The sequence below is a fragment of the Cynocephalus volans genome, chromosome 1 (genome assembly GCF_027409185.1).
Source record: "Cynocephalus volans isolate mCynVol1 chromosome 1, mCynVol1.pri, whole genome shotgun sequence".
Lineage (NCBI taxonomy): Eukaryota > Metazoa > Chordata > Mammalia > Dermoptera > Cynocephalidae > Cynocephalus > Cynocephalus volans.
This window is the reverse complement of record NC_084460.1, coordinates 107,179,115-107,201,184: the sequence shown is the minus strand read 5'-3', so window position 1 is coordinate 107,201,184 and position 22,070 is coordinate 107,179,115. Positions and strand designations below refer to the sequence as shown.

Sequence of the window (22,070 nt, the reverse complement as noted above, 5' to 3'; positions counted from 1 at the left end):
CATATTTAATGCTACTATCGTGATACATTTTATTTTACATATGTAATCTATTCAACAATACTTTTTTATTGTTTTTGCTTTGATTAGTCAATAGTTGTTAGAGAAATGAAAAACATAGTTGGTACTATTTGTACACATATTTAATGTTTAGAGTGCTCTTCATTCTTTCTTGAAGATTCGGGTTACTATGTGAGGTTATTTCCCTTCAGGTTCATTCATTTGCCTGTTTATTCCCAGAATAGGCAATTTTCATGTGAAAGTCTCTAGTATTTGCTCACTAAGGAAGGTCTTAACTCTCTCTGGAATTCATTCATTTATATTTTCTTGTCCTCAGAATTCTCTCGTATTTAAGAAAAATATGAGTTTTTAACATAACCAGTGTTTTTTGTTTGTTTGTTTTTGATAAGAGTGAAAGTCTTCCTAATCAGCAGCTGAACCTCATCACCCATGTATTTATCCTTTTCAGGCTGTTTATTTTTCTTGCACCTCCATGCTTCCAACTTCACTCAGCCCAGAGAATAACCTTTAATATTTTTTGAAGTATATGTCTAATTACTATACATTCTCTCAGCTCTAATTGTCTGGAAATGTCCTTATTTCACTTTCTTCTTCTCTTTTTTTTTTTTTTTTAAAAGATGACCGGTAAGGCGATCTTAACCCTTGACTTGGTGTTGTCAGCACCATGCTCTCCCAAGTGACTTAACCGGCCGTCCCTATATAGGGATCCAAACCCGTGGCCTTGGTGTTATCAGCACCACACTCTCCCAAGTGAGCCACAAGCCGGCCCTTCACCTTCATTTTTAAAATGAATTTTCAATGGGTGTAGAATTCTAAATGAAAGTTTTTCAGGTCAGTATTCTAAAGATATTGTTCCATTGGATTGCAGCTTCCATAGTCTCTATTGAAAAGTCAGTGATTTTTTTTCTTTTATTTATACTTTTGCCTTTAGACGTGATTATTTTTTAATGTTGTTCTTCTGAAGATAGTGTGTCTTTTTTACTGGTTGCTTTAAAATTTTTTCCTTATCTTCCATTTTCAGCAGTTTAGTTCCAATATACCTTGGTGAAGTTTTCTTTGTTTTATCCTATGTACTAGTAGAAGAATTGCTTGAATCTGTGAGTCAATGTCTTTTATCAGATTTGGATAATTTTTTTTTTTAGTATTGTAACATGCAGTGCTTTTATTAAAAATAGCTTATTTTAATCATTACACAATATATGCCTATATCAAAACATCACACTGTATCACACAAATACATACAATTATCATCTGTCAACTAGAAATTTTAAAAGTCAATTAAAAAAAACAGCACTGTTGAAAAAATTTTTTAAATTTTCACTGGTAGAGGGAAGAATGTTCCTGGCCTTCCCTGGGTAACTGCCTGGAATCCCATTCATCTGGAAGGACAGTGCAGCATAGCTGATGTTGCTGGTAGGCATAACAGCAAAGCAGTTAAGATTACTGGCTCTAGAGTTAGGGAGAGAGATTCCAATCCTCCTTTTGTAAATTTCCAGAGATTTGGGAAATTCTTAATCATATCTTAAAGTATTGTTTCTGCCACCTGTTCTCTCTCCTCTCCTTCTGGAACTTTTGTTCATGTCCTGCATCCCTGTTACATTCTGTTGTTTCCATTTCCCCCCCCCATGTTCAGTTTGAATACTTTCAGTTGATCTGTTTTCAATTCCACGTGTTCTGTCTTCTGCTGTGTTCAGTCTGTTGTTAAACAAATCCACCAAGTTCTTTCGGATATTGGTGTTTTGTAATTCTGTAAGTTTCATTTGATTCTTTATTATATAGTCTAATTCTCTGTTGAAATCATGAAACTTTTAATCCATTTCGTCTACCTTCTACTGTTTTTTCTTTGACATATTGATCATAGTTAGTTTGAAGTTTTTGCCTGCCCTCATCTCTAAGTCTGTATTTACTGACTATTTTATCTCTTAGTTATTGGTCAATTTTTCCTGCCTCTTTGCATTTGTACTTTTTAAAAAATTCTTACGCTAGACATTGTGGATGACATGTTGTAGGGCTTTACCTACATACAAAGGATTTTGACCTAGCAGGCAGTTAAGTTACTGCTGGATTACCCTGATCTTTTTCAGGGCTGGTTTTGGGTTTTCTTAGGGCAAGTGCATTTCTATTTTGTCCTTACTCCTAGAGTGTAGACTTAATCTGATGGCAAATCCATTGGAGTTCCTAGAGTATGGAATAGGAGTTCCTTTATTCATAGAGAATGGCCTTTCCGGAGCTTCACCTGAATAAATAGAGTCTTCATCAAAGTCTGTCTATTCTGGTTGTGCCCAAACACCAATTATCTCTCCCCAGAACTATGCAGGCTTCATAATTTCTCATCAGTTCTCAATCTTACAGTTGCTAATCTCTCTCAGCCTCCAGGACTCTTATCTAAATTTGTGGGGCCAGGAGTTAGCCAAGCATTAAAGAAGGGTTTCCATGAAGTCTTCTGGCGTTCCCTCTGTAAGGATCCCCTTCTTGACCTCAAATCCTGGCCACTCTAATCTCTGCCTCTTCCACCCATTGAAACCACCCCTGCTTACACTGTGGCCTTGAAAATGTCCCCAACAAGATAACCTAGGTCAATATGGGGCTATGATAATGGGTTCACCCAGTGACGCCTAATTCAGATCATCTACTTATGTTTTCTTGCAGGTTTTTCTTAGATCTTCTACCTTATTCACATACAAACGCTTTTTAGGGTAAAGCCCACCTTTTATCCAATATTAAAGATTATTGAAGATTTACTATGGGCAAACTACTTTTCATGTACTGTATCTCTTTTCATCTCCCTAACAAACACATAAGAAATAATAATTGCTAGTTCTTATTCAGTATTACCAAGTGCCAGGCATTGTTCTGAGCATTTTATACATCTGTACATACCAACATTATAAATGGGTACTATTTTATTATTCCTACTTTACAAATGAAGAGTCTGTGAAACTATAGGGGTTAAGTAATTCTCTCTCTTACCACCCCTCCACCCCAAAACCTATACAATATATAAATGGTAGAATTCAGAGTTCAAATCTAGTCAGGTTAGTTCCAGAATTTGTGCTTTTAGCCACTTCACAATTGGTGATAAAATTCTCATTTTATGTAGAATGAAACTGAATTTTAGACAAGTTAGGTGATCTCCCCAGTGTCTCAGTGCTGGTAAGTGGCAGCACTAGGGTTTGAACCAGGCTCTAAGGCCCTTGTCCTTTCCTCTATACTGTACTTCTCCCCAAAGGAGAGAAGAAAAATGTGTTTACTTTTAGGACTTTAGTTTCAAAGGGTTTTGTGAGAATAAGAGGGGAAAGAATAACTTCCTTTTGGTCTTAATGAAGATGATATTTTCTCATGCATATGGTCTATTGGCCTTCTTATAGCCAGGAACTTGAAGGGGGTTGTTTTTCCCATTGACGTGTTATTTCTGAACACCTCTAGGACTGACTCCTATGGAAGGATATTGATAGCTGCACTCTGTCTTAGGAGTGGAAGGATGGTGGAGCTCAACATCAAGGACCTTTGTTTATACTGGGACACGTGATGATCAGCTGATATGTGCATCTTCCTTTAGGCATGAGCACAGCTGCTCCTTTGGTGTTTGCGCATTTGCCAGCCAGAAACAGAGTCCACGAGAGGTTTAAGAGACAAAGTATTTATTTTGTTCAGTCTGCCAGGCTCAGACTGAAAGAGGAAGTTGGTTCCTTTGCTGGAGAAATCAGACCCAGCTATTCCTTGTGCTGTGCAGGGTGTTTACACAGTGAGCCTGGAGTGGTACGGAGGCTGTAGGGTGCATTCTCCTATGGGAGCCACGTAGAACCCATGGTTCTCACCTAATCTCTGACACTGACCACCCTTCCTTGCAGTGCGGAGGCTGCCAGCATCGGATTCATCATTGTTATTGACAGACGAAGGGACAAGTGGAGCTCCGTAAAGGCATCCTTGACACGGATAGCTGTAAATATGTATTTTTGTGCTATTATTATAAAAGTCATTTAAATTGTCTATTTGATTATTCCATATCAAAATCCTAGGGAAAAGACAATCATTTTATGTCAAATTTTGGGAGGGTCTTTGTAGCAGGTGCTGTTGTGTCACGTTCATATGCCCTCTGTCATCTGAAGGTCACCTGCAGACAATTCCTGAGCATGTCAAGGGCTTCCTGAGTCTCTCTCCCTTATTGACTTCTCTGGTTGCTAAACAGGGACGGGTGGGAAGTTAATGCCCAGGAGTAACCAGCAACCATTGAGTTATGGGAGTTGGTGGATAAATACCCCAGTGTCCACACCTGACAGTGCAACAATTCTGAGGTGTGTTCCACACAGTGTCCCAGAGGGTCTCATCCCCTCTTGCCCATAGCAATAACCCCCTCATTGATACACTGGCTCTCTGTCCATTGTCGTCCACCTCCCTATTCCCTCATTTGTGCTTCCTGGAATCACCTCCCAAACAAACTAGTGGTATCCAAATTCTTGTCTGAAGCTTTGCTCTGGGTGCAACCTGATTTAAGACAGTTTTCATTTCACTACTCAAATTATTTTTTCACAAATTAGAATGATAATGCCAAAGCAAGACAAAATGATATTTGAGTAGCTTGGTTGGAGGTGTGATTGCATTTGGTGCAAATTGTACAATCTTGGATGGGTTTCTATTTTGTTCCCTGTTTGTTGTCTTCCAGCAGATAGATGTATGTTTCCTCTGTAGGGACCTCAGACCTGTGAACTCAGCCACACGGTCAGGCAGAGGCACCTCGGGGCCAGCCACACCAGTATTTTTACCAAGCACAGGCTCCCTGGGGCAGTTGAGCCTGGGCAAAGAGAATGGGTATGGTATGGTGGTAATGTGTGTGTAGGAGTTAGGATGGGAGAGCAATATTTGAAGATTCACTCCCACTTACAGGAGCAGTCACAAATACAGACATGCACATACAGAGTCCCTGTTAGATAGATTTAGAGCCTCATCCAGATGCACAAATTGTGTCTCAGCTAATTTATCCTGTCATGACACAAAGAAATGCAAGATTCTTCTGTTTATGAGCTTGCATTTCAAAGACGGGGGAAGAAAGCACTCCCTTCCCTTTATACGTGGGTTGTTTTTCGCTTTGGCTTAGTTTGTGGTTACAGGATTTATAACCATAACCATGGTTGACACCCCTGGCTGTTCTGGAGGTCCGGCCTCTAGACAGTTCGGGTTGCATAGACAGGACCGAATAACCTAATATTTGACCCTAATTTGTCCACGATTACATTGATCACTTTACGTCTAAAAGATGCTCTAGTGCACTGATCCCAAAATCTGGCTACCTACCAGAATCTCTTCAAGAGTTTGCTAGAGGTACAGGTACCTAGACTTCATTCCAGTTCTAATGAATCAGAATAGTCTGGAGTAAAGATCAGATTTTTTTTTTTTTTTAAACAAGCACCTTAAGTTGCTTTGGGAACCACTGGAAGAATGGAAAGCCATGGGCAGTGGGAGGCTTGGGTTCCTAACTTTGCCACAAAGTAGTTATGTGAATCTGGGTGATCTCATTGCTCAGGACTTCACCTCAAGCTGAGGGCAATACTTTCTGAAAGCAACTTGGCAATAATATGCATCAAGAACCCTTAAAATACTAATTCTTTGACCCAGTAATTCTTCTAGGAATCTATCCTAAGAAAATGTTCCAAAATGTGGATAAAAGGTGTTCATTTCTGTGTTATTTATAATAGTAAAAGTATTGAAAAGTCGAAATGACTAGCAATAAGGAATTGGTTAGATGAATTGTGCATCTGTAAAAAACAATATTTTCAAAGAATTTTTTAATAACAGGAATAAAAGCTCGTGGTATAGTATTAAGTGAAAAGGCAGGTTACAAAATATTTCTACAGTTTGAGTTTAAACATTTAAACAGAGAAAACAGCCTATAAGTAAATAAATTGAAATATTAAATATGGCTATGGTATCATGGATGGTTTGCTCTTTCTAATATATACTTTTATTAATTTCTCAATTTTTTTACAAAGACTGAATTATTTTTATAATCAGAACTTTTTTTGTTTGTTTGGGTAGTTTGGTTTTTAAAGAGGGGTTTGGTTTATTTGACCTCTAAGGTCCCTTTTAGCTCTGAAATCTATTCTAATTCTTTGGTATCCATTATGCCCACTTTAACTTTTCCTTTAAAGTGATATTGGGCAATAGGAGACCAAAGTAGATCCTGGTGATGGATGTGACATTTTCTCTCTCCCCTGACACTTTTCATAATCCTTCCAGGTGGCATTTCCAGGAAACTTGCAGCTCATATTCATCCTTCGTCCATCTCGCTTTATCCAGAGGGCGTTCACTGACATTGGCATTAAATATTATCGAGGTGAATTTAAAATGAAAGTGCCGGTAAGCATGACCTTTCATGTTGTCTCCATTTGCTTAGGGCATTTGGAGAAGATGGCATGTGAGCTGGGTTTCTAAGAAAGGTGGATTTGGACAGGTAGAGAGGGAGAGGGAGCATGCTGGGCTGAGGGAACAGCATGTGTAAAGACACAGAGGCAGGAAGTGCACCTTTACGTGAAGTCCACAGGAAGCCTCATTTTTGTCAGGCTACATAGAATGTAATCTTTTGGAAGAAAAGGTAGAAAACACAGAATAAGTCTTCAAAGTGAGGATACAGGGTCTGGATTTTCTCCAGTAGACAATGGGGATCCAGGGATGTTTTTCCGGGTGGGAAGTCACATGGTAAATTGCTACTGGAGTTAAATCAATCTGAAGGTGATGTCTCAGACTGTAGAAAGAGATTGAAGGAGGAAGATAAATTGTACAGGTGAAAGAAAATATAGATCTAAAATATGGGGGTGACATAAATATAGGAAACCATAGGAAAAAATAAAAACCAATATTGTGGTATACTCAGAGGAGAAAAACAAATTAAAACTAAAAGATTCAAAATTTTACCTCTAACGTTGTCAGACAGATGTAGGGAAACAGGCACTCTCATACTTTGCTGGTAGGAATGGAGTTGATAATGACCGATATGAAGGACTCATTGTCAGTATTTATGGAAAATTAAAATGTACATGCTCTTTGACCTACCTCTAAAAGTTATTCTACAGATGTTCTCACACAAGGTTCACAAAGCTGCATATACAATGGTATTTATTACCAAGTCGTTTGTAATAGCAAGCTTTGGGAACAACTTAATGCCTGACAACAGGGGACTGGTTAAATAAATTGTGATCTATCCAATCAATGAAATGCCTTGCAGCAATAAAAGTGGTAAGGTATGGAACGACCACATTGGAAACAGTTGGTAGTTTACACATACCCTATGCATATCCTATGACCCAACCAGGAGAAATGAAAACATATGTCCATAAAAAGACACGTAAAAGAATGGCCATCAGCTGGTGAATGGATAAAGAAACTGTGGCACATTCATGTAGTGAATAACACTAAGCAATGAAAAGGAGTAAAGTACTGATACATGCTACAGTATGGATATATCTCAAAAATATTCCCTTGAGAGAAAGCAGCTAGACACTAAAGAATACACTTTATGATTCTTTTTATATAAAGCTCACGAATAGGCAAAACCACTGTGGTGACAGAAAATCAAAACAGTGGGGGGATGTTGTTAGGGATGAGGGGTAGTTGAGACTGATTGGGAGGAGACACAAGGGAACTTCCTGGAGAAATGTTCTATATATCTTGATTGGGTGGTGTTACATGTGTGCATACATATATCAAAACTAATTGACCCATACCCTTAAAATCTATGCCCTTTAGCTCAGTTGAAAAATGAAAAACAGATAAAAATATATAAGATAAATCTATACTGATTTAGAACAGTTTCTAATATATATTTTGGGGTTTTTAAAAAATGTCTTGTTGAAAATAATTTCAAACTCACAGAAAAGTTGAAAGAATAAGAATAGTAAAAAGAACACCACACGCCCTTTACCCAGATTCACTCACTGACTGTTAACATTTTACCCCCATTTGATTTATTATTTATTGTTATGCTTCTCTCTATATCATTTACATAGTATACAAGTGCTCCTCAATTTATGATGGAGTTGGATCCCTATAAACCCATTGTAAGTTGAAAATATTATAAGTTGAAAATTCGTTTAATACACCTGAGCTATCAAACATCATAGCTTAGCCTAGCCTACTTTAAATGTGCTCAGCACACTTACATTAGCTTGCAGCTGGGCAAAGTCATCTAACACAAAGCCTATTTTATAATTAAATGTTCAATATCTTACATAATTTATTGAATACTGTACTGAAAGTGAAAAACAGAATAGTTGTTTGGGTACTTGAAGTACAGTTTCTACTAAATGTGTATCATGATCCCACCATGATAAAGTCAAAAAATCATAAATCGAACCATCGCAAGTCAGGGACCGTGTATGTATACACATGCACACATACATTTATATGAAATGTTAATCTCATAAAAGATAAAGCAGGGCTATGGAAATGTGTCAGATTAAAGGAAACTAAAGATACGTGACAATTAAATGCACTGCCTGATTCTAGGCTGGATCCTGTACATATATTCTGTATTCATATATTATGTACATACATTCTGTATATGTATAATATGAATTTCATATGTATATATATATTTATATGTATAATTAGGATAATGTTTATACATTTTATGTATTTATATGAATATTTAGAATAATGTTTATGTATTTGTATGTGTTGCATATGTATTTTCTTAATTTGTTTATGCTGTTTTAACAAAATACTGTAGACTGGGTAATTTATAAAGAACAGAAATTTATTTCTCACAGTTCTGGAGGTTGGGAAACCCAAGATCACCATCTAAGATATATTTTAGGTGGTGTCTGGTGAGGGGCCCAGTCTCCCCTTCCAAGACGGCCTTGCTGCATCCTCTGGAGGGGATGAATGCTGCGTCCTCACATGGTGGAACAGCAGAAGAGCAAGAGGGCAGCCCTCCCCGCTCCAGCCAGTCTTTAAGGCTACTAGTCCTATTCGCGAGGGAAGAGCCCTCATGACCTAAACCTAAACTTCTAATACCATCACCTTGGTTATTAGGTTTCAACACATGAATTTTGGAGGGCCACATGCCTTCAAACCAGGTCATATACTGTAATGTATATGTATATTTATAATGTTTCTGTATTTTTTTAAAAGAATGTTTATGTATTTATATGTATTGTATATTCATATGTATTATAATATATATGTATTTATCTGATATACATATGAAGAGATTATGTACATAAAATATGTATTATACATAATATATGTATCTATAGGATATATGTGCAGGAGCCAATCTAGGATCGGGTAGCGGATATACTTCTTGTGTTTCTTTAGTCTCCTTTAATCTGAAATATTTTCATGGCCTTTCTTTGTCTTTTATGACATTAACATATTTGAAGAATATAGTCCTTTAAAAACTTATACCTCATTCCGGGCTCATGTGGTGGTTTCTCATGATGTGATTTAGGTTATGCATTCCCAGCTGGCATACTACTTAATTGCTGTTGTGTTCATCTCGGGGTATTACCTGGAGGCCCACAATGCTCACTACCCCTAGTCGGTGAGGTTAATTTTGATCCCCTAGTCAAGGTGTTGTCCATTTACTCAAATATATTGTTTCCCTTGCAATTAATAATCAATCTTTGGAGAGGCACTTTAAGATCATGCAAATATCCTGCTCCTCAAAATATTCCCCTCTCTCTTTGATATTCGTTGATGATTCTTGCCTTAAACAACCTTTATTATATTGGTTGCAAAATAATGATTTTCCCACTCCAGCACTCTCTGAACACTTATATTCAATATTAAATATTTATATTCAAAATGTTACTTATCAGAAGTTGGTGTTCTACTGTAAGCTAGAACTTTCCCATCCCCCCTATTTATTTGTCTATTCCACGTTATGGATTCTTATTATTTTGATGGTTTATAATCCATTACTGTTTTAAATTATTTTGGTGCTCAAACTGCCCCAGATTTTGCCATTGGGAGCCCCTTCAATCTGGCTCCTGTGTCCTTGTGACATGGCCCAATAATGTTTATTTTTTTAGTACTTCCTTACTTTCTGGCCTAATATGATCTAGGCTCATCTCATACATAACCTGGTCCAAACCTGTTATTAGCCATTTCTCTTAGGAGTCATGGTTCCTTTTGATGTTGAGTGGTATTAGACACCAAGATCTGGATGCAAGGTATCCTATTACTACTTGGATGTCTTGCTTTTGGGCCCTTTTAGCAGACAGAAGCTGTAAATATATGCACATACACACGTGTGTATATATAATCATATCCACACATGTATACATATGTGTGTGTGTATGTACACACACACATACGCATGAATATATATATATTCTAGAAGTCATAAGTTCACACTGATACCTTAAATTTCAGCCCATCAAAGATATATTTTTAAGTGGGGATAAAAGCAAAGGGAGGACAGTATGTGTAGTGTGATCCCACTTGAATAAAATAGGAGGGATATACATATATGATTGTTTGTGCATAGATCACCTTGGTGATGATATGCAAGATATACAAGAAACTGGTTACAGTGGTTGCCTCCTAGATGTAGTACTGGGAAGCCTGGGGTAAGGGAGTACAGGATTTTTCTACTTATATAGACTCTTATTCTGTTTGAATTTATTACCATCTAAACATATTACCTGTTCAAAACAAACAAACAAGTTAATTAAAATTGTTCTGAAAGAATATTTAACTCATCTCAGTGAAGACTGGCCATCTCAGACAGGGATTTTTCTCATTTTTTTCCTCTCTCCTTTTCTACTCTTATTTTCTCTGTTTTGGTTCCATTTTATATTAATAATCAAATTTCTGAAAATGCTTTCTCCCTATATTTGGGTGGTTAATAGAACTCAAAATGAATTTCCCATTCTATTTTAAATACTCATTTTAAAATACTTGCGTGTTTGAGGGAAGTGTGAGCCATGAGTTGTCCTGACTTGAGTAGCGAGTGACATTTTGGAAGAGATGAGGACTTACAACAGCCAGTGCCTTGTCATAATCCTCATGAACTTCCATCCCCTTCAGAAATGAAGACTAGTCAGTTGCTTCTTGCCACTCAAAAAGGTTTGGAGTTTGAACTGAGCATTTGACCAAAGGTCATGCATATCTCCCTGGTTGTGTATAAAATATGCCCCTCCGAGTGATAACATGTACAGAGATACACATGGGATTTACACTCCGCTTTCCATGTGGTATATCTAAATTGAGAAGGGACTGAACATCTACTTTATCTTGATATTATGTCTAGCTACTTCTCTCTGTGGTAGTGTATGTTGATTTCCTATCCATTGTACTTTTGATTTTAAACTTAAAATCAATTTTTTAAAAAGGTCACCGAAACCCCGGGCACACTTAGTAGGGCATTCTTTAAAGCAAACGTACCCTGTAGGCTACTATTTCACCTAAGAGTACACTCCTTTGTGGCTCTGATGTTCCATGGAATTCAGAGTCTGAAGTTACCAAGCTTGATGAGATCAAACTTCAAAATACATTTTGCCTTTTAAATGACAGTTCAAGCTGTTAGCTTGTCTTCCTTACTTTGTTTAAAAACACGATTGTGATATTAGCATTTTACTTTGTAGCTTCCTAGCCTCTCTTATTATAACATCTCCCTGCTCATTTCTAGTTAGATAATAATTATACTTTCACAGGTTGAGGGGAAAAGAAGTTCATTTTGCATGACTAATTTAAGAATCAGGTGGGCCAAGGATGTAATCGTAGTCAGGTAACTTAGGCTGTCTGTACCTTCATCCACAGAGGTGGGTGCTTTGCTATAGTAAATGGTTTCTGAGCGCCTGTTGCTGGCCAGGCACTTCAGTGTTTCAGCACAGCTGTACTCATAGCTACCCCACAAAACTGTTATGTGAAGGCAGTCTTAAGAAATTCCTCAAAGGCTATGAGCATGCAAATCGAGTACTTAAAATGGAGTTTGTGACAGAATACAGGAAATGCTTCTTTTGTAATTAAAAGGTCATATATCTCCTTGAAAGAACAGCTTTCAGCAATTATAGATTAGAACATAAATGTATACAGAAAAGGAAAAAAAGACATCCTTCATCAATAACAAGTGTTCTGAGAATGCACATGTTGGATATGGTGAAGTTGGTGTGGCCACAGGAGGAAACTAGAAACAGGCTTAGAAGGAAGGAGTTTGTTATACTCACATTTCCCACAGAGAGGGTCACCTCATGCCACACAGGGCCACAGGGGAAGCACCAGGTTTTGGTCAGGAGGCAGAAGCAAAAGTGAGGAGAAAGTCTGCAGAAAAGGCAACGCAGGGCAAGGGAACAGTGAAGAATTGGCCAGTTTGAACAATTCCTGCAGGATTTGGGCACAAAGGTGGACTCGGGTTACCTGGTACCTGGCTCCAGGATGCTTTGGGGCAGGGGGAATATTGGCTTGGTGTGTGCTGGTTAGGTAAGCAGGGGTTGGGGATTTGTGTTCGAGGTGGCTGTTCTGCATATGAAAGGGGTGCTGTCTCTAAAAGGTGCTAACGCTGGGAGGGGTGGTCTCCCCTAGCTGTGGAGTCCACAAATGCCATAGCATCTAGAGTACAGAAAATAAGAAAATATAGTTTATACAACTGACCCTGTGATGAAAGGATGCCAAATAGAGTCTAAGAAAACACAGAATAACTATTTTAAGACCAGATTTACATGCTCGGTGTGTCCTATAAGTCTGACAAGCAGAATTATTTTGCTTTTTCCCTTTCCTATATAAAATTTTAAAACTTAAAAAAATATTTTTTTTATCCTGTAAAGTTTAAAAGAGAAAAGAGATTTTATGGTGAAACTGCCTCTGTCTCATTTTTGAAATTTATTTTTTAATTTTCATGCAGTAAAATTCACTGTTTTTGGTCTACATGTTTCTGAGTTCTGACAAATGCATGGAGTTAATCCACAGTCATGATACGGAAGAGTCCCATCACCCCCCAAAACTTCCTCCTGTTGCCCCCCACCCCCAGACCTAGCCCCTGGCAGCCACTGATCTGCTCTGCCTCCCTCCAGTCTACCTTTCCCAGAAGGTCATAGAAATGGAATTATATACTAAGTAGCCTTTGAATCTGACTTCTGTCACTTAGCATAAGACATTTGGGTTTCGTCTATGTTGTTGGGTCTGTCAATAGCTCTTTCTTTTCATTGCTGAATACTATTCTATCTACTCTATCAAGGTACTAGTTTATCCATTCACCAAAGAAGGACATTTGAGTTGTTTCTAGTTTTTAGTGATTAAGAATAAAGCTGCTATAACTATTCACACACTTTCTTGTAAAGTTAAAGATGTTTAACTTTACAAGAAAGTGCCAATCTGTTTTGCAAAGTGGCTCTACCATTTTGCATTCTCATCAGCAATGTATGAGAATTCCAGCTGTTCCAAGTGCTTGCCACCTTGCCAAAAACAAGGGTAATTCAAAACAAAATTAGCCGATCGAGAAGGTGTGTCGTTGTATCTTTCTGTGGTTGTAATTTGTGGTTTCCTAATTACTAATGATGTTGAATTTCTTTTCACATGTGAAGGTACTTCAAAAAGTTTGTGGAAAAGTAGAATTAAAAGATAATACGAATATTTCCATGAAATTTTTTTAAGTACCCTTGTGTTTATTTTCCATCCTTATATATCTTCTTTGGTGAAGCTTCTGTTCAAATATTTTGCCTATTTTTAATTGGGTTGTTTGTCTTCTTATTGATGAGTTTTGAGAGTTCTTTATATATTCTGTGTGTAAGTCAGATATATGACTATAAATACGTTCTCCAGTTTGTGGGTTGTATTTCCATTCTCCTAAAAGTGTCTTTTGTAAAACAAATGCTTTTAATTTGATTGTAGTACAGTTTATCGTTTTCTCTTTTATGAGTCATGCTTTTGGTATCATATCTCAGAATTCTTTGCCTAACCCAAAGATTTTCTCCTAAGATTTTTCTGAGAAAACAGTTTCTTTACTCACACAACACTTCTGACACTTAATGTGTGGATTTTTTCCACAGCAAGAAATTCTCCAACTCTCTGGACACCAGCCGGGTGTTCTGCGCTTCAATTCAGTTCAATTCAGAGACTGAAGTTAGCATCAGATCCCACAGGTTAAGGGTTCAGTCTCACAAGGCTGCCCCCACTTCAGATGCCAATTGCGAGTCTGTGCCTCACATATTTCTGACCTATCAGCTATAAATTGAGGTGTCCTCATATCTCCCATCTTGGGTTCTATGATTTGCTAGAATGACTCACAGTACTCAGGGAAACAGTTGACTTATGTTTACTGGTTTATTATAAAGGATATAACTCAGGAACAGCCACATGGAAGAGATGCGTAGTGCAAGGTGTGGGGGTGTGAGCGTGGAGCATCAGTTCCCACTCTGGATGCACCGCCCTCCCAGTGCCTTGGTGTGTTCACCAACCTGGAATGTCCTCAAATCTCTTTGTTCTACAGTTTTTACAGAATTTAATCCCCAGCTTCCCAGAAGATTTCCGTGGTGATGGACTAGACCTGCGTCTTGATTGTACTTATGGTTACATGAAGCAACACGTGAAAAAATGACATAGAACTACACACACATTATACCATGATCAAATTCCTGGTTTCAATTCTGTACTATAATTATGTAAGACGTACCATTGTAGGGGGAGAGACTGGATGAAAGGTACACAGGACCTCTCTATACTGTCTTTGCAACTTCCTGTGAATCTCAATTACTTTGAAACAGAAGTTTTTAAAAAATCAATTGACCATATTTGCATGAGTCTATCAAGACTCTCTACTTTGTTCCATTGGTCTATTTGTCTGTCTTTTACCATTACCACACTCTTGATTACTATAGTTTCATAATTCTTTTTTTTTCCCAAATATTATTTTATTGTGTCAATATACAATGTGGTTGGTTATCATGGTCCATCACCGACACCTCCCTCCCAGCAATGTCCTTTCTGTTCATTTGTCATATCAACTTCAAGGAATTGTGACTGTTGTGTCTTGTTCCCTCCCACCCCCCGTTTTTTTGTGTATTTATTTATTTATTTTTAGCTCCCACAAATAAGTGAGAACATGTGGTATTTCTCTTTCTGTGTCTGACTTGTTTCACTTAATATAATTCTCTCAAGGTCCATCCATGTTGTTGCAAATGGCAGTATTTCATTCGTTTTTATAGCTGAGTAGTATTCCATTGTGTAGATATACCACATTTTCTGTGTCCACTCATCTGATGATGGACATTTGGGCTGGTTCCAACTCTTGGCTATTGTAAAGAGTGCTGCGATGAACATTGGGGAACAGGTATACCTTCGACTTGATGATTTCCATTCCTCTGGGTATATTCCCAACAGTGGGATAGCTGGGTCATATGGTAGATCTATCTGCAATTGTTTGAGGAACCTCCATAACATTTTCCATAGAGGCTGCACCATTTTGCAGTCCCACCAACAATGTATGAGAGTTCCTTTTTGTCTGCAACCTCGCCAGAATTTATCATTCAGAGTCTTTTGGACACTAGCCATCCTAACTGGGGTGAGATGGTATCTCAGTGTGGTTTTGATTTGCATTTCCCGGATGCTGACTGATGTTGAGCATTTTTCATGTGTCTGTTGGCCATTCATATATCTTCCTTTGAGAAATGCCTATTTAGCTCTTTTGCCCATTTTTTAATTGGGTTGCTTGTTTTTTTCTTGTAAAGCTGTTTGAGTTCCTTGTATATTCTGGATGTTAATCCTTTGTCAGATGTATATTTTGCAAATATTTTCTCCCACTCTGTTGGTTGTCTTTTAACTCTGTTAATTGTTTCTTTTGCTGTGCAGAAGCTTTTTAGTTTGATGTAATCCCATTTGTTTATTTTTTCTTTGGTTGCCCATGCTTTTGGGGTCGTATTCATGAAGTCTCTGTCCAGTCCTTCTTCCTAAAGTGTTTCTCCTATGTTTCCTTTAAGAAGTTTTATTGTTTCAGGATGTATATTTAATTCTTTAATCCATTTTGAGTTGATTTTAGTATATGGTGAGAGGTATGGGTCTAGTTTCATTCTCCTACATATGGATATCCAGTTATCCCAGCACCATTTGCTGAAGAGGCAGTCTCTTCCCCAGTGTATAGGCTTGGTGCCTTCATCAAAGATCAGATGGCTGTAGGTGTGTGGGTTGATTTCTGGATTGTCTATTCTATTCCATTGATCAATATGTCTGTTTTTATGCCAGTACCATGCTGTTTTGGTTATTATAGCTTTGTACTATAGTTTAAAGTCAGGTAGTGTTATGCCTCCAGCTTTATTTTTTGCTCAGCATTGCTTTGGCTATGCGTGGTCTTTTGTTATTCCATACAAATGTCTGGATAGTTTTTTCCATTTCTGAGAAAAATGTCATTGGAATTTTGATGTGGATTGCATTGAATTGGTATATTGCTTTGGGTAGTATGGACATTTTCACAATGTTGATTCTTCCAAAATAAGAGCATGGGATATCTTTCCATCTTCTTGTATCCTCTCTAATTTCTCCCATCAGTGGTTTGTAGTTCTCATTATAGAGATTTTTCACCTCCTTAATTAACTCTATTCATAAGTATTTTATTTTTTTGGTGGCTATTGCAAATGGGCAAGCATTCTTGATTTCTCTTTCTGCATGTTCACTATTGGAGAATAGAAATGCTACTGATTTTTGTGTGTTGATTTTGTATCCTGCTACTTTGCTGAAATCATTTATCAACTCCAAGAGTTTTTTTTGTAGAGGCTTTAGGCTGTTCGATATATAGGATCATGTCATCTGCAAACAGGGACAGTTTGACTTCATCTTTTCCAATCTGGATGCCCTTTATTTCCTTCTCTTCTCTGATTGCTCTGGCTAGTACTTCCAACACTATGTTGAATAGGAGTGGTGAGAGTGGGCATCCTTGTCTAGTTCCTGTTCTTAAAGGAAAAGCTTTCAGCTTTACCCCATTCAGGATGATATTGGCAGTGGGTTTATCATATATGCCTTTAATTATGTTGAGATACTTTCCCTCTATAACTAACTTATAGAGGGTCTTTGTCATGAATGAGTGCTGAACTTTATCAAATGCTTTTTCAGCATCTATAGAGATGATCATATGGTCCTTGTGTTTGAGTTTATTAATATGGTGTATCACATTTATTGATTTGTGTATGTTGAACCAACCTTGCATCCCTGGGATGAATCCCACGTGATCATGGTGTATAATTTTGCATATGTGTTCCTGTATTCTGTTAGCTAGTATTTTATTGAGGATTTTTGCATCTATATTCATCAAGGATATCGGCCTGTAGTTTTCTTTTCTAGTTGTATATTTACCTGGTTTTGGTTTCAGGGTGATGTTTGCTTCATAGAATGAGTTTGGGAGATTTGCCTCTGTTTCAGTCTTTTGAAATAGTTTGTAGAGAATTGGTGTCAATTCCTCTTTGAATGTTTGGTAGAATTCTGCTGTGAATCCATGTGGTCCTGGGCTTTTCTTTGTTGGGAGCCTTCTGATAACAGCTTCAATCTCTTTTATTGTTATTGGTCTGTTCAGATTTTCTACATCTTCTTGGCTCAGTTTTGGTAGTTTGTGTGTGTCCAGAAGTTTATCCATTTCCTCCAGATTTTCAAATTTGTTGGCATATAGTTGTTTCTAGTAGTCTCGAATGATTCCTTGTATTTCAGATGTATCAGTTCTAATTTTACCTTTTTCATTTCTAATTTGTGTTATTTGGATCTTCTCTCTTCTTTTTTTAGTTAGCCATGTTAATGGTTTGTCAATTTTATTTATCTTTTTAAAAAACCAACTTTTTGATTCATTGATCTTTAGTATTGTTTTCTGGGTTTCAATTTCATTGAGTTGTGCTCTGCTATTAATGTTTTCTTTCCATCTGCTAACTTTGGGTTTGGATCCTTTTTGTTTTTTAGTTTTTTAAGGTGAAGTGTTAGGTTGTTCACTTGCCATTTTTCCATTCTTCTGAAGTAAGCATTTAATGAGATAAATTTCTCCCTTAGTACTGCTTTTGCAGTATCCCACAGGTTTTGGTATGATGTATCATTATTTTCATTGGTTTTAATGAATTTTTTGATTTCCTGTTTGATTTCTTCTTGGACCCATATGTCATTAAGTAGAAGGCTGTTTCATTTCTATGTGTTTGTATAGTTTCCAGAATTTTGTTTGTTATTGATTTCTAATTTTAATCCATTGTGGTCTGAAAAAATACATGGGACAATTCCAATTTTTTTGAATTTGTTGAGACTTTATTTGTGACCTAACATGTGATCTATCCTGGAGAATGATCCATGTGCTGATGAGAAGAATGAATATTCAGAGGTTGTTGGATGGAATGTTCTGTAGATATCTGCCAAATCCAATTGGTCTAGAGTGTTGATTAGATCTTGTGTTTCTCTGCTGATTCTTTATTTAGATGATCAGTCCAATATTGACAGTGGGGTGTTTAGGTCCCCTGCTATTACGGTATTAGTGTCTATTTCCTTCTTTAGGTCTAATAGAGTTTGTTTTATAAATCTGGCTGCTCCGACTTGGGTGCGTATATATTTATGATTGTTATGTCTTCTTGATGGATGAATCCTTTTATCATTACATAGTGGCCCTCATTATCTCTTTATATGGTTTTAAGTTGTTTAAAGTCTGTTTTATCAGATATAAGAATAGCTGCTCCAGCTTGTTTTTCATTTCTGTTTGCATGGTAAATCTTTTTCCATCCTTTCACTCTTAGTCTATGTGAGTCATTATAGGTGAGGTGGGTCTCTATAAGGCAGCATATAGTTGGGTCCCCCTTTTTAATCCAGTGAGCCAGTCTGTGTCTTTTGATTAGAGAATTTAAGCCTTTTACATTAAGAGTTGTTATTGAAAAGTGTTGATTTAATCCTAGCATTTTATTGATTATTGTTTGAATGTCTTAGGTGTCTTTTGTTCCTTGCTTTCTGATTTACTTTTTGCTTTCTGTATTTGTTGGTTCCTTGGGTTGTAGATAGCCTTTTTGTTTGTTTGTTTTCTCTTCATGGATGCCATTTTCATTATACTAGTGGGTTTGGATTTTTCTTGGGTTTTTATGGCACTGGTAGTTATTTTTCAGGAACCAAACCCAGTACTCCCTTGAGGATTTCTTGTAAGGGTGGTCGTGTGGTAGTGAACTCCCGCAGTTTTTGTTTGTCTGAGAAATATACTATTTGCCCTTCATTTCGGAAGGATAGCCTTGCAGGGTAGAGTATTCTTGGCTGGCAATCTCTGTCTTTTAGTATTTTGAATATATCATCCCATTCCTTTCTAGCTTTTAGGGTTTGTGATGAAAAGTCTGATGTTAGTCTGATTGGGGCTCCCTTATAGGTGATTTGACGCTTCTCTCTTGCAGCTTTTAAGATTCTCTCTTTGTCTTTGAGTTTTGCCAATTTGACTATAACATGTCTTGGAGAAGACCTTTCTGGGTTGAATACATTTGGGGATCTTTGAGCTTCCTGAATCTGAAAGTCTGTGTCTTTTACAATAACTGGGAAGTTTTCTGCCACTATTTTGTTGAATATGTTTTCAATGCAATCTCCGTTTTCCTCCCCTTCTGGAATATCCATGACTCGAATATTTGAGCACTTAAGGTTGTCTGATATCTCTCTTAGATTTTCTTCAATGCTTTTAATTCTTTTTTTTTTATTTTTGTCTGCCTGTGTTATTTCAAACAGCCCATCTTCAAGGTCAGAAGTTCTCCCTTCTGCAAGCCTGCTGGTTAAACTCTCTGTTGTGTTTTTTATTTCGTTGAATGAATTCTTCAGCTCAGCAAGCTTTGCTACATTCTTTTTCAGGGCATTGATTTCCTTGTATGTTTCTTCTTTCAGATCCTGTATACATTTCCTCATTTCATCATGTTGTCTAGCTGAGTTTTCTTGTATCTCATTCAGTTTCCTTAGAATTATCACTCGAAATTCCTTGTCAGACATTTCAAGGGCTTCTTGTTCTATAGGATCTAGAGCTTGAGAGTTATTACCCTTTGGTGGTGTACTTTCTTGATTTTTCATATTTCTGGTATCTTTCCTTTGATGTTTATTTATTGTGGCAGGGGGTTCCACAGTCCACAGGTTTGACACTATTGTCTGGCTACAATGTGGCTGGGGTTGCCAATTTGGTATGGCTACCTCAGTGTCTGCTTTGTTGGCCACTAGTTCCTTGTGTGTGTGGTTGCCTCGGGTCTTGGGCCTCTGCAGGGAGCCACCTCTCTGGTCAGCATGCACTCAGCCAGGCTGGGGATGGAGTTGGGTGGCAGTGGTGAGGCCTACCTGCTGGGTTGTGCACCAGCACTGCAGGGCATGTGAATTTCTGAGGCTGAGAAGTCCAAAGTCCATCCGGTGGTGGTAACAGTGACCCTGGAGTCCCACATTGCAAAATGGTGGAAGCGGAGAGAGCAGAGCATAGTTTTATAATTCTTGGAGAGAGCAGAGCATAGTTTTATAATTCTTGATATCAGGTAGTGTGAATCATCCAACTTTGTGTTTTTCAAAACTGGTTTACCTATTGTAAGTCTTTTGCACTTCCTTATGAATTTTAGAATCAGCTTGTCAATTTCTACAAAAAGTCTGCTGGGATTTTGGTTATGGGATTGCTTTGAATCTACAGATCAGTACTTAATAGTATTGAACCATCTAATATCTTCGTTTTATTTTTAATTTTCGCTTTTAGCTTTCAATTGAAAACTCCCCTCGGCCAACTAAAGCTTAAGATGAGAAAGCAGGGTCCCAGCAAGTGTAGAAAATCATGCCTTCCTCTCCTGTTTAGTTAAATGGAACAGAAAATATGCAGCCTGGCAGCGTAGGTTTCTGAAACTCCAGGCTGTGGGGCAAGGGTACTTCTGCCTAAAACAATGTTGCACGTTGGTATTTTTAAAAAATTTCAAGTGTTGGGCCGAGCCCATGGCGCACTCGGGAGAGTGCGGCGCTGGGAGCGCGGCGACGCTCCCGCCGCGGGTTTGGATCCTATATGGGAATGGCCAGTGCACTCACTGGCTGAGTGCTGGTCATGAAAAAGAAAAAAAAAAAATTTCAAGTGTTACCATAGCAGTTAATGTTCCAGAAGCAAAATACATTTTTAACGTCATAATTTCTTATTACCTGTCGTATAATTTTTAATTTTTAAAAAGACCTTATTGAAACTTCCAAAAGTGGTTTGAAATTTGTAGGAGAGTGTGAAAGTTGTCAAAATCAAAATGGGGTCACTTGTGTCAAATCCTAAACAAAAATAAATAAATAAAGCTGGAAGGCTGAGAAAGAAGGGCCCTCATGCACACATGCCTATGGTGAGAACTCCTTCAGAGACTCTCCGAAGGGCTGTTATGCACAGATGCCTATAACAAGAACTTTTGCCAAGAACTTTCTAAACAGCCACTTGCCCCATGGGACAGCTAGCTGGATGCACAAGAACACTTTGTCTGACACACTGTCTCCACTAATGAACTGAGTTAACCCCCTGTAACCAGTGTTCTCTTTGTCTCAAAACAAATTACCCATACTCTTCCTTTTGACTTTAAAAGCTTCTTCTTGCCTCACCCTCTTTGGATATGCCAATGACCCCCCCACCACCACCCATATCCTGGATTTGCAAATCCTCTGCACACTCCTGAATAAACTCATTATCTTTGGAGAATCTCTCTCTGTTGTTTCAGTTGACAAGGGAAAGGTACAGATGGATTCAGGGTGGTTTTTGGTTTTTCCATTCATGTTATAAAAACAATTTTTAAAATTTCCCAACTGTTTTCGAAAGTGAAAGAAAAAAGCATGAGACCTGACAAGGTTAACATAGTGCTAGGGAAAAATCAAATCCCACTAATCCTAAGATCCTTAAGGGCAGGTTCTGTCCTACTTACTATTTTATCTCCCAGTACCTGGCATTTGTTAGCAGTTCAGTATATATCTGTTGAATGAACAAATCAATTTTGCTGTATAATTTTGTTTTTACTTATAAAGTTTGTGCCTTAATTTTTATTCTCCTGCTTCCAAAGAGGACTTATCACCTGACTACTATTCTGAGTATATAATAATAGAGTCTATATTCTTATATCCTCTGATCAAGAATCCATTTTCAAAATAATTCACAGGGAGTAAAGAAA

General features: G+C 37.6%; 1 protein-coding gene across 6 annotated transcripts in view; it reads left to right on the top strand.

Moving 5' to 3' along the window:
- MCF2L2 (MCF.2 cell line derived transforming sequence-like 2) overlaps positions 1–22,070 on the top strand; it is a 232,239-nt gene that overhangs the window by 64,059 nt on the left and 146,110 nt on the right. For all 6 annotated transcript variants that reach the window (XM_063078277.1, XM_063078295.1, XM_063078315.1 and 3 more), the window contains exons 4-5: positions 3,870–3,960; positions 6,253–6,372. In XM_063078277.1, coding sequence (XP_062934347.1) covers positions 3,870–3,960; positions 6,253–6,372 — 211 coding nt within the window. The remainder of the gene's footprint in view (positions 1–3,869; positions 3,961–6,252; positions 6,373–22,070) is intronic.